The sequence below is a fragment of the Amblyomma americanum genome, chromosome 1 (genome assembly GCF_052857255.1).
Source record: "Amblyomma americanum isolate KBUSLIRL-KWMA chromosome 1, ASM5285725v1, whole genome shotgun sequence".
NCBI classification, from domain to species: domain Eukaryota; kingdom Metazoa; phylum Arthropoda; class Arachnida; order Ixodida; family Ixodidae; genus Amblyomma; species Amblyomma americanum.
In genome coordinates, this window is record NC_135497.1 from 12,050,253 (window position 1) to 12,062,572 (window position 12,320).

The window sequence follows — 12,320 nt, forward strand, 5'->3', positions numbered from 1 at the left end:
CCCACCAGCGAATGATGCTGACACTGCACGGCCGCTCAATGATGCGCTGTCCCAAGGCCTCGCTCTCAGGACGCACACCACTCACGCACCCATGACGTCCGCCCGCTGTGTGCCTCTAACCCATCCCAAAAGCCGGCCAGCTTCGCTGCTCAATCATCCGTTCATCGAATCACCGGATGTCGATTCAAGTGACAGCGCATTCCTAGAACTTGTGGCGACTCGGCCCGCTCCATTCAATTTGGTTTGCTTCTCCGCGGTATCCAGTAACTTGGATATATACTTAATGTTTGCATTTATGTACTGCTGTAATTCTTTGTACTGTTTGTATGTTCACGCTCAAAGCCGCCAGCACGCAGCTTGATCATTTTATTTCTGATGCGACCAGATTTATCTCAATTCATCACAGCCACGCACAACTGCTTCCACATTGTTCCAGACTGTTGCAGTTGCTTTGGCACCTTATCTTGATGGTTCCTTGCAGGCTTTGAATTCAGCATGGCCGAGAGCGACGAAGACCACCAAGCACACTTGTTGCTACGCAGCCACCGAGTCACTCAGTTCTTTGTGGGTGCAGGTCTGCCCAATAAACAGTTTATTTTAGAAGCCCTTTCTGCTGTCTTTCTGACTGCCATCACCATTATGTGACAATATCCAGCAACCATTCCCTCTTTGAAATCATCTTTCCTTCAATTCAACAACACTCATGTTTGCTATTATCTTCTTGAAGTTGAATAATGTCAAACATTGGGCCAGTTGGCAATGATTCATCGTGAAAGAGTGCATGCAAAAAAGACAAAACACAAAGTATAGAACAGAATGAAACAGCGCTCCTGTTTTGTCCTGTTCTATACTTGGTGTTTTGTCTTTTTTTTGTGCATGCTGTTTCACGATGAATTGTCTTGGAGTGCTTGCCCTTTCTAACAGTCCTCATTTACCACTTGGCCCCCTGTGGGCTTCCACCACCCTTTCTCCACACATTGGTTGTACAAGCTACAGCACTGCCTCGCAGAAAGAAGGGTCAGCAGGGGGGGGGGGGGGGGGCTATATTTACGCACAGCAATGTTCAATATCATTTAACTAATAAATATCCAAAATACCCCTGTTACTCCCACTGCTTGCTGCCAAGCAGACATACAACATTATGCTCATGATGCGAACTTCCTAACAACTGAAAAATGAGCACTGCAACATGTTCGTAAACATCACCACACGCTGTTGCTCACTGTTACAGGGACTATGCAATGAATTAAAAGTCGCTTGCAAATGTTTTCAGTGCTTAGAAATGATGCTAAGAAGCATCCACACTAAGTAAGAGTGTTCAGAAGTGAGCAGGCAATTTATTATGAATATTTAAAAACCGTGATTTTTAAAATTCGCCGGCCGAATGATGTTTTTGTAGTGACCGGTTTTGAAAGTAAAATCGTGAAAATAGACACACTAGTTCTGTGACGTCGGCAGGCCACCACACGCTGTCATTCGCTGGAGCCACGGCAGCCACGACATCACAAGCACACTGTCTTTTTCTGGTGTGAACTTGAACACCAAGCCAAGCAGCGGCCGGTCACTGCTGCGCGGTGGCAAACCGTACGCTTTGAGCTTGGGCCAAGTGACGCATCGATGCTTGCCATCCGAGTGTCCATGCTTGCAGTGGGGCTGCAGTTCGCAAGCGGCGACCGGTGCAGCGCGCCAGCCAAGTTTTCGCACATGTGTCGCCTGCTTTACTCCCGTCGCGTGTGTCACATTTCAGATATGCACTTCTGAAGGAAGGAAATACATCTGTCCTCCGTGGCGTCATGGGTGTAGTCGTAGGTTCTCAGTCAGGAGGTGCCAAGTTCAAGTCCACGTGTTTGAGCATTTTTTTGCTTTTAATTTTTTAGCCTTAAAAAAACTCTCCCTTGTTCACCTGCGACCGAATGGATTTATTTTTCGTGCCATGCCTTTCGGACCCAACAATCAGAGCCGCTCAGTACTAGTCAACATTCATTCTAGGTTCATAATCATGAATGTTAAGGAGTTTGTTTTACTATATGGGGATCTATTTAAAAGAGTTATGACAAAAGAAAAGTGAGAACGAGAAAGGGCCAAGACGGCGGGAGGTCTCGCACGTCGTCTCGCTAGTGCGACATGGGAGTTGGCGGACTATCGGCCAACTGCCGTCTTGTGGGAGACCTGGCTGCGATGTCGGCCGACTGTTTTCGCCAGCTCAGTGTGACATAGAGCCAGACATCATGACAACACGGTTTTTACAGACCGAATCGGCCAACTGTTGGCCTAGTATGACAGGCCCTTAAAACTGCAACAGACGGCAAGCAAAGGAATCAGACGCGCACCGCAATCCAGGATGACGAGAGCACGGTCGGTCTCAAGGGGAGTGCGCACGCCCCGCTCAGGACCGGTCGTGGCCGAGAGAGACCGGACCGACGCTGCTGCTGGGGTGCGACAAACAGAAGTCTCAAACCGAATGTCGGCTGATGATGTATTCATGGACGGGGCCCAGTCCCAGAGCTGCTTTCTTTATTTTTGTCTGGTGCCCCGCGTCTATGAGTTGAGGGGGAAGAGGAGGAGCGTAATTTTTAATCGTCTATATCTTCGTTGTTATTGAAGCTAGCTCAAAAATTATTGCGCTGGGGTGACAAGTCGTGGAATGCGTATCTCTCGTCCGCTTTACGTAACCTCAATTAATTCATTGCATAGCATAGTCCCTTTAAGACTACAGGCAACAGAGACGACTATTTTCCAACAAACCTCCAGAGGCACCAGAGAAAAGAGAATGAACATAGTTACTGATCTCACCAGGTCCTCGCCAAGCACCAAACCCAGCTGCCAAAGCAGCTTCAAGTCGCAGACCTTGCTGTGTGACATCGTCTCGAGGCGTAGGTAGCAGGTGCCAAGGGCCCAGACTCTGGCCAATCTGCAGAGGTCACAATGCCCACAAAACAACAACATTTTGATAACCACTACACCACTAAAGACACTTAGCCAATTCTCAAAGGCCACTGAACAGAGAAAATATGACCATGCTCGATCACCTGTGCAAAGGCAACCAGCTGCTCCTGCCACAGGCACATACCACAGGAAAATTTTGACATCTTTAAAGGGGCAAATGTTCGGAAAGAAAATATTTTCAACATGCGAGTGTCTTTATGAAACCAAGTCAAAATAAGGCAGGTTTCAGTCGTTCTTTCACCCTACCATTTTGAGCCAACCTAAAATGGAAACACATGGAAGACATCCTTCCAATAAGCTGCACTCGTCTCTACTACAACATTCACTGCCCCATTCAGAAAGAAATTTGACAAGGTAAACAAATGCAACAGTTGCAAAACTCAGGTCAAATTATTCTTTTGTGAGGACTTTGCCTCAGTCAGATATACAATTTCCAGTGAGCATTACAAAAACTTACATGTCTGAGCTACAGTGGGATGAAGTCACAGCCACATACAGCTGAGCCAATTTATACCAAACATGTCCATCCCACACTGTCTGCTACATCTCAATGTTCGCAGAAAGTGGACTGGCATATGGTGGACTGTCATGGAGTGAAGCTTGTTCAGCATGTGCAAGCCACAGGCACTGGTTAGCCCTGGTTGAGGTGTTCTTGAATCACCACCGGCTTCTGCCCTGGCTCAACAATGGGAGTATTCTGCGCTTCACAACCAACCAGCTGATGGGCAATTGCCCACCCTGAGCAAGACAAAAAAAAACCTGGACCCCATTTTTTCCACCGCCAATGGCAGCTTGATGCCACCACATGTGAACACGATAACGATAAGGCAGTCGAATGCATCACCAATGCCAAAAAAGCAGAAGCAGACTAACATTTTACCAAACATGCACATAACCTGTGAGCCGTCCTATAATGTGCTATGCTGCTCTTTCAGAGCATTTCATGCTGACATCTACTCTCAGTGACGAGCAAAGAGAAGCCATGCAGCCAAGCAATGCTCACACCATCTCTTACAATGTATGGTGCCACTCATCTTTTTCTTCTCTGTTGAGCAAAGAAGAGTCATCCTACAATACCATGCACACACTGCTTGAATCGGACAGGGACAGCCAATAGCGTCAGCCCATTGTGATCAGTTGCACCTCCTTGCCAACTGCGATGGCACGCTTATCATGCCAATGGGTCTATACCACTGAGCCTCCTTCGCTGCTTTGTTTGGCTACAGTTACCATACTGCATCTATACCCACCTATATACATTTTCTTTCACTTCTCTTTGTGCCTCACCTGCTCCTGACCATGGGTGACTGGGTGCTAAGGGCAACAGAAGAGGAGGGGGCAATCTACACCGGAGGTGACCGGTTTTTCAAACCTCGGCAAATGACCATTTTCATATTTCAACTACACTGTAAGCAACACCTGTATCTTCAGTACTCACCTATGGGGCTGCAAGGTTTCAACCTAAATTGAGGACTTCGCAGCAAGCTATGGAAAGGAAAATGATATGTTAAACTGATTACTAAAGGAAGGTGATCGCTGCCATGTGTGTTGTCGATGGCACCCCCTTATGTAATGCCCCATTGGGGCCTTTAAGGGAAAATAAATGATGATGATGATGATGAAAATTGTTAAAAACAAACAGTGAACTAAAAGAAAAATCTAAACAGCTCATTTTGCCCGACATTATGGAGCAGTATGCGACCTTTTCTGTATTTAAAAGATATACAATATATGTGAGGATAAAATCTTCGATTACTTGGCCCCTAGAGTCACAGCGTTCACTCCCCCAAAAAGGCGAGTGAGCATTAAAATTCACAGCTACTAGATAGGGCTCTGGAAGCTCATTGATGAGCTCTTGTAGATCATGGACTGTTAATGTAAAATGTGGAGGAATATATACAGAACAGATTGTTATTGTTTTATACCGTAGATGCTAACCGCAATGGCCTCATGTTTTGAGTTTGATTTCTTGAGTAGGGACACCGCTTTCAACGACAATCGTGACGCCTCCGGAGAGTCTATTTGCCTGCTCCTGATCGCATTTAAAAGTTTTATAATGTTTCAGGATGTTCACATGTTGTCAACCAAGATTGGTTTCCTGAAGATGTAAAGCTACGGGCAACATTGCCCCTAAAATATGCGTTATGTCACTGTAATTCCTCAACAGTCCTCTACAGTTCCACTAAACTAAAAAAGCCATGTTTATGTTTGGGGTGTGAATGATAAGGGGTTTACTTATGTTCCTAGCCCGTTATGAGGGCTCTTACATTTTTTTTTTTTTTTTGCTCAACAGAGCTGCTCCACCACCTCGCCAGAGGTGCTGGAGGACCGGAAGCCATAGATGTCTGATTTTCAGGCCTCCCCCACCAGGGGGAAGTCCTGCAGGATGCCAATCCATGGACCAGCGCTCCCTGCTTTGGCAATGGCAGGGCAGCTTTCACTGTCCCTGCTGGAGTGCAGATGGCCCTGCCATAGGCTGTGGAAGTGGCCTCGGCAGGGGCTGGAGTGCTGTGTCGTGCTACGCCCCTGGGCACCACATCAGCGAAGTTTGGTTTCGCTGCGAAGGACAATGTGTTGATAAGCGCAAATCTCCTCCTCACTTCTTTAAATGAAATGTTTTCTTTGGTCTTTATGGTGATTATTTCTTTTTCCTTTTTCCAGGACGGACACGCCTTGGAGTACGCAGCGTGGTCTCCTTCGCAGTTTGTGCCGCAGCGTAGTGCTGCGTTAAATTCCTCAGAATGGTGGTCCTTCGACACACATTTCGCACAAGTTTTGTGGCCGCAGCAACTCTGTGAGCTGTGGGCAAACTTATGACAATTGAAACATCGGCGGGGATTGGGTATGTAGTGTCTGACGTTAACTTTCAGGTATCCAACTTTGATAGTTTTGGGAAAGGTGCTGGTGTTAAATGTGAGGACCAATGTGTTTAGTTTCTATTTCTTTGTTATCCTTGCGGATTTTGATTCTGTGAACGTAAATTACAGTTTGGTGAGAGAGTCCTTGAAGCATTTCGGCTTCTGTTAGATGGATAAACTCAATTTCAGAGCTAACGCCTCTGACTGTGTTGAGAGATCGGTGGGGAGTCATGGAGACAGAGATGTCTCCTATAAACGCAATGTCTGAGAGTTTCGAGCACTGGTTGTCGCGCAGTTCAAGCAGTAAGTCGCTGCTGGCCATTTTTGATACCACGTAGCCAGGGCCCAAGGTATCTGTTAAGCATTTGGACACAAGGAATGGGGATATTATTCTGGCTTGTTTTTCTCTACTTCCACTGTGGATAACGTGGAACTTTGAGAAAGTTGGTTTCTTTTTCGAGAAAAAGTCTGCTGCTTTGTTCCACACTCTTTTCAGAGTGCAATCATGTTTGGAAAGGGGGGAGCCATAAAAAAATGTACTTTTTCGATCATGGTGTCAGCCACCACCACGGAGCCCAACTAGGAGACGGGACAGGAACTTGCAAGTAAGTCCTGCCCATGCCAGTTGTAAACCCCAACTATAACCCAATATGACGAAGCTCAGGGTACCAGGAAAAACCAAGAAGTGAGTAGGAGATAGGAGAGTTGTGAGAAAGAGATAGGAAAGTGAAAGATGGAGAGGAGGATAGGAAAAGGTGACTGCCGATTTCCCCCAGTGAGGTCAGGCCGGAGATGCCGTCTACAGGAAGCAGGGGCCAAACTGGTGTGTTGCCTGTGCTAAGGGGCCTTAAAGGTCCAAACGCTCAGCATCGGCTCAACCACCAGGATCCCCTTTTCTCCGGACACGGCGGTGCCACGCACAGCTAAGCGCAGGTGCTCGGGTCTGTGGTGATGCACTGCTCACCATCATCCCCTTGCGGGGATGTCCCTGCTGATGCTCCGGAACCTGTGGTGTCGCAACTCACCAACATCTGCATGCAGCAGATGCCCCCCTGCGGGGACTCGATGGTTGTGCTGTCAACAAAGTGCAACATTCTCATGATGAGTTGGAACCGGTTTCTAGGCATTATCTTGCCAAAGGCAGAAGTCTCAACCAGCCGGTTTCTAGAACAGTACATCCTTTCATTTGGTTTCTGTACAATGCCTTGTAGCAACTAGAGGCTAAGAGAAACATGCAGAACTCCTTGCATAAGTGGCAACCATTTTCGGAAGCGAGAATGTTTGCCCAGATTACTCAAATTCCAACAGCTGAGAGGTGTACCGGTTTGTCTCCACTAAGATAACGTCTAGCAGTTCACCATCAAAGTAAGCCTCGAAAAGCTTGTGGGTGGGGGGGGGGAGAGCTTAGTATGAGTGTCAGACCCAGAGAACCCTTGAATTCAAACCGTGGAGGTGTGACTGGGATATTGTTGACGTCTATCTGGCACCATTCGAGAGAGCTGGCAATCATCTCATCGCTGCTTTCTTCGCTGTCAGTGAAAAAGTCATCACTATCTTCTTCACTTAAAGAATAAAGCATGATGCCGACATCCTCATCCCTTCAGCTACCATCTGATGGAGATTGATTTCCCGCACCAAAACACTGCATGGATGATGCCATGTTTGTTTGAAAGTGCAGAAAGCATAAGGCACGCCTTCCGCCATCTAGTGTGCAAACTCTCATTCAATAAAAGCACAAATGTTGGAACCTGTGCTGTCATCTATGTTTTAAACAGAAAAGCACCATTTGATTAGCTGGGCTCTTCAAAAGACACTTAGAACATTGCGAAACACATGACGAGCTCAGCTTGTCGTAAACAAAAAAGTGGCGATCACTCGTGATGAGCTGAGGTCGTCACAAGCCCTTAAGGGGTTTACATACACACACACAGAACACACACAATGTCATTTCAGGTGTTTGGCATGATGACAGCAGCACAACCAGCCTACGGTCACTGAGCCTTTAGCCATAGCCAACCTATTTAAGTCTCACTTCTTGTTCTCATACATCTCCATCGCCCCCTCTCTCGACCCGGATAATCTAGCCCAATTCTCCAAATCCTCTATCCCTATCGGCTCTTACTCTCACACCTGAGCATCTCGATGCAGCTATCAGTCTTGTTAAACCTTTCCAAAATCGAGATCCTGACTGCATCGCTCCAGCCTTCTTTAAGGTGATCTATCTGCACGTCTTCCACTCCCTCCATCAAATGTTCCAGACACTCATAGACCAATCCTTCATACCTTATAATCATAAGTTACCCCCATCCACAAGGACCAAGGAAAGAGTAAAGTGACACCTTGAGTTAATGCCCAGTGGCTGAGAAATTGCAACTTTTTTGGAGGAGAACCACATCCTCTTCCTGGGTTCCGCATGGGTTCTGCCCACACTCGCGCACTATGTGAGTGACAGCCTTGATAGCCACACTCCTGCAGACCTAGTCCAACTGGATTTCACTAGTGCATCTGAGACCATTGGTTATGGCCTCTTCATCAGGAAGACTGCTTAGGCTGGGCTGCACAGTGCTGTGCTACTATGGTTAGCCCGACTTATGATGAGTCGCAATCAGTGTGTGCTCTACCATGGTTAAACGTCCCAACGCTATTCCACTCTCCGAGATGTCCCACAGGGATCCGTTCTGGGCCCAACCCTGTTTTCCCTCAACATCAATGCCAATCCACAGTCCCCAGACATTGTGCTCATTCAAAACGGGGATGATGCGCCCATCTCCTCCCATGCTGCCTCTCCTTGGCGCTCTGCCCAGCTCCAGGACTATATTCAGGAGGGCTGCAAGTGGGCTTATCACCTGACCATGAGCAACTCAGGAGTGTTGAGTGATACGTCTTCACGAGAGCAAAAATGTCACTTCATCTGATTATACTCTGTCAGGCACTGCAGTAAGTGCTGTTCAGACAGTTTCCATTCTTGAGGTCTTCACCTCAGGCTCGGACTTTTCTTTACAATTTCGCATGTCGTGGTGGAAGTCCTGCGGCCCAGATGTGTTCCGTTTTCTGCTGCCTTCATGTTGCCCCGACTGGAGTTTTGCTCCTCTGTGCAGCATCCACACCAGGTCCACCCTTCTGAATTACTAGAGAGTGGGCAGAGACGGGCTCTGTACTCTCGCCTCGGCCAACGGCGCAATCCCCACAAGCAACCAGGCTCAAATAACTGGGACGGTAGACCCTCAAGCCCTGCAGTCAGCCCAACTTGGCCTCCTCTTCTATGCACTTGATGGCTCACTTAATGACTCCTACCTCCCCTCTGCTATCAGATGCAATAAGCACTCCGAGCAGCCCGAGCCCATGCATGCCCACACTGTCCACCACGAATATTCGGTTATCCCGGCAGCGACTCTGCGGACACCCCCTTTTATGCTGAGACACACATTTTTATGAAGAGTTAATGCAGCCCTGGCGAATCCTTCAAGGCAGCTGATAACCAGTGCAAATTAACTGCCCAGAGTTAATTACCACCCATTACTAAACTAGCCTAGCCACATTTGCCGTATGGTCGCAGTTACCGTGTTCATCGTAGACAGTGCTAAAATTCCCAAATGATGCCTTGGCCAACGGTTCAGAGCAGTGCTCCATGTGTGCAACCTGCAGCCATCAGTGTGAGGTCACCTTTGCCTGGCCTGCTTTTTCTCTCAAAGGCCATGCGAAAAGCAATTAGTGATGATGATGGGTTTTTATGGCGCAAGGGCATCTGTGGCCAAAGAGCGCCATGGCCCAAGGTATTTTTCGACTACTCAAGGTGGGGTCAAAGACTCATTTTCTAAGCATTTCAACCCATATAAGCTCAGCACCGGGCCAGGAGAAAGCTTGTACCCATTGTATCACCGGTGGGTACCCGGCGGCACAGGGGATCAAACCCCGCACCTCCCGCATGCGAGGCGGATGCTCAACCACTTGGCCACCGTTGCGGTGTAAATCAATTAGTATACGTTGATTTTAATGTGAGCTTATTCTGTGATATTAAATGGTAACAAGGTTAGACTTTTTATGACAGACTAGATCCAAAGCACTTTCGCTGCCGCTTTGATGCGGAGCACTCCAGGCCTAGCAACACCAAGTGAACGGTGCACCACTGCAGTGCGTATTCCGCCTGGAGGGCATTGCGTCGCTGAACGAAACATGGGTGCACCCCATTCTAGCTTTTGTGCAACATACATTCAGCCCTTTCCAGTGAATTAGCAGTGCTGAGGCACCGTGTGTTTGCGGTTCCAGGCAGAACTGGTCTGCGGTGCATCTGTAGTTGTACTGGGTGTTACAGGCAGTTATTGTCTATACCTCCCAGTGGAACGTACCACATGCAAAAAAACTATGTGCACAATTCTTCCGGCTCACTTTTTTTTTTCAAATTACTGGCTCCCAAGTTAGGGGTGTGGCCCTCACACAAGTATATCCATGTCAGACCTGACCAAATGGCAGTCCCATGAGTGTACACACAACACTTGGCATCAGTAGGTACAAGTTTTCCCCCTTACAAGTTTTCTCGATGCTCTCTGTTATGGGCCTCTGGGCCTACATAAACATGCAACAACATTTTATGGCATGCATTTAGTTAGTTAAATACATGCACGACAGAATGCGCATTTAAATCAAAACTACAAGAAATCTCATGGAAAAGCGTGAGCAACTTGGGAGCTGTCTGGCTGCTGCGGGCAGAAATCTGGTTTTGACAAATCCACCAACTTGGGAGTCTGCTCAGAGCACACCTATCGTTTCACATCTTTTGGAAAGCCGGCAATGTGGGAGCACAGTGGTAGCAACGGCTTCCAATGGCACCTACACTGCAGGAGTGCTGAGTTTGTTAAATAATTCCGTAAAAGACAAGTGTGCATTATAATGTAAACATATCTGCTGACAAGCACTCAGAATAGTTGTTCTGTGTACAGTACAATGCCCATCTATAGCTCTCTGCACATTCAGGGCACCTTCAGTCATGCACATGGCTTTCACTGGGATCACACATTTGCTATAACCAAATTCTTCACAGCTATTCCCTCTGTTGCAGTGCGATAAATGTAACAAACAGAAGCCAAAAGTAATACCCATATGACTCCAAGCATCACAAGCACACCTAAGGAAGCTGTATGCGTTACCCACTGTTTGTTGGCGCAGCACTGATCCCAACCACGAGACCTTCAGGGCCTGCCAACTCTCAGGGTGGTGCAGGCTGTCGGCCAGCTGCTCAACTATCGTCAGCCAGAGCTCTTGCCACCAGGCTTCCTTGCAGGCTTCGCCCTGCATTTCAATGCACAGTCATCAAGCAGACAGGCAATAAGCCAAGATCACGTTGCTCAATACATTTTCTGTAGCACACCTAAAGGTGAACAAACAATATACAGTCACATGCTCAAGCTCGAAATACTTTGCTGCGCTTCTTGCCACAGAGGGGTGGCAGCTTTAGAATGAACAAATGCAGCAAACACCCTCACACAAGCAATAAGATCAGCAATAAGATAAGGTACAATCATGATCAATATGACTTGTAACAGACTTCAAGTTAATCCATGCAGGTTTCTGCCTTATAGCTAGTGCATGTTTTTGCACTTTGTTCATTGCATCGCTGGCTAATTGCACGAAACTTCAGCAACAGTCTGACTGCATTGAGAACTTAGCTCCTTCCTTATGTGATGTAGCTGTCTATACTGAGCATAGGCACACGGACTAATGCTGAGAATAGTTGGAATAGTCAAAAAAGAAAAATTCACTCAAGTGACATGACATCACTGTATAAGCTCTTCAGGCATCAAAAACAGATGTGCTGTTTAATTAAACACTGTTAATCCACACTGCTCGCACACATGCCCACAACAAAAAGTGCTTAATGTGAGCACTCAAAAACGTTCACAACATCAGCACAGCTTCTGTGCCATATCTTTTCGCAGGCTCTTGCTGAAACCTGCCACATGACAGTCAATGAAGGTGTCAGTGTCCTCATCCTTGCCAACTTCTTCGTGCTGAGGCAGGTGCTGCAGTTCATCAAAGAAGCCTTTCTCTTCATTGCACAGACTGTGTAGAACACACGCACCCATGACAATTAGGACGCACTGCTTTATGCTGGCAGTATCGACAAAATATAGCCGCCTGAAGTGCTGCTTCAACAATCCAAAAGCATTTTCAATTGCAACTCTTTGCTGCGAGTGCACTTTGTTGTATTTCTTCTTCCACGACGGGAAAGTTTGCTCATTATCCCGGTATGGTGTCAAAAGCCACTGAAGGAGAGCATAAGCTGAATCTCCAAGGAGATGGCCATTACTGCACTTGGTCAGGGCCTCTTGCAAAAAATGTGCTTGCACACAGAACTCTTGCATCGTGCGCCGAGCCAGGGAAGCCAATGAACACGTCTAGAAATTTGTTCCTATCATTGGCAATAGCTTGTAGGACAATGGATGGCCATTTCTTACGATTGTAGTAGGAGTGTGGCGACTCTGTCGGCTTGCTGATTTCGATGTGGCAGCCATCAATACG

The 12,320-nt window shown here is 47.3% G+C and overlaps 1 protein-coding gene across 3 annotated transcripts in view; it reads right to left on the bottom strand.

Annotated features, from left to right (window-relative positions):
• Window positions 1–12,320, bottom strand: part of LOC144110102 (AP-5 complex subunit beta-1-like) — a 100,168-nt gene that overhangs the window by 34,346 nt on the left and 53,502 nt on the right. For all 3 annotated transcript variants that reach the window (XM_077642928.1, XM_077642920.1, XM_077642935.1), the window contains exons 8-9: window positions 10,953–11,090; window positions 2,794–2,911 (exon numbers count right to left, since the gene is read on the bottom strand). In XM_077642928.1, coding sequence (XP_077499054.1) covers window positions 2,794–2,911; window positions 10,953–11,090 — 256 coding nt within the window. The remainder of the gene's footprint in view (window positions 1–2,793; window positions 2,912–10,952; window positions 11,091–12,320) is intronic.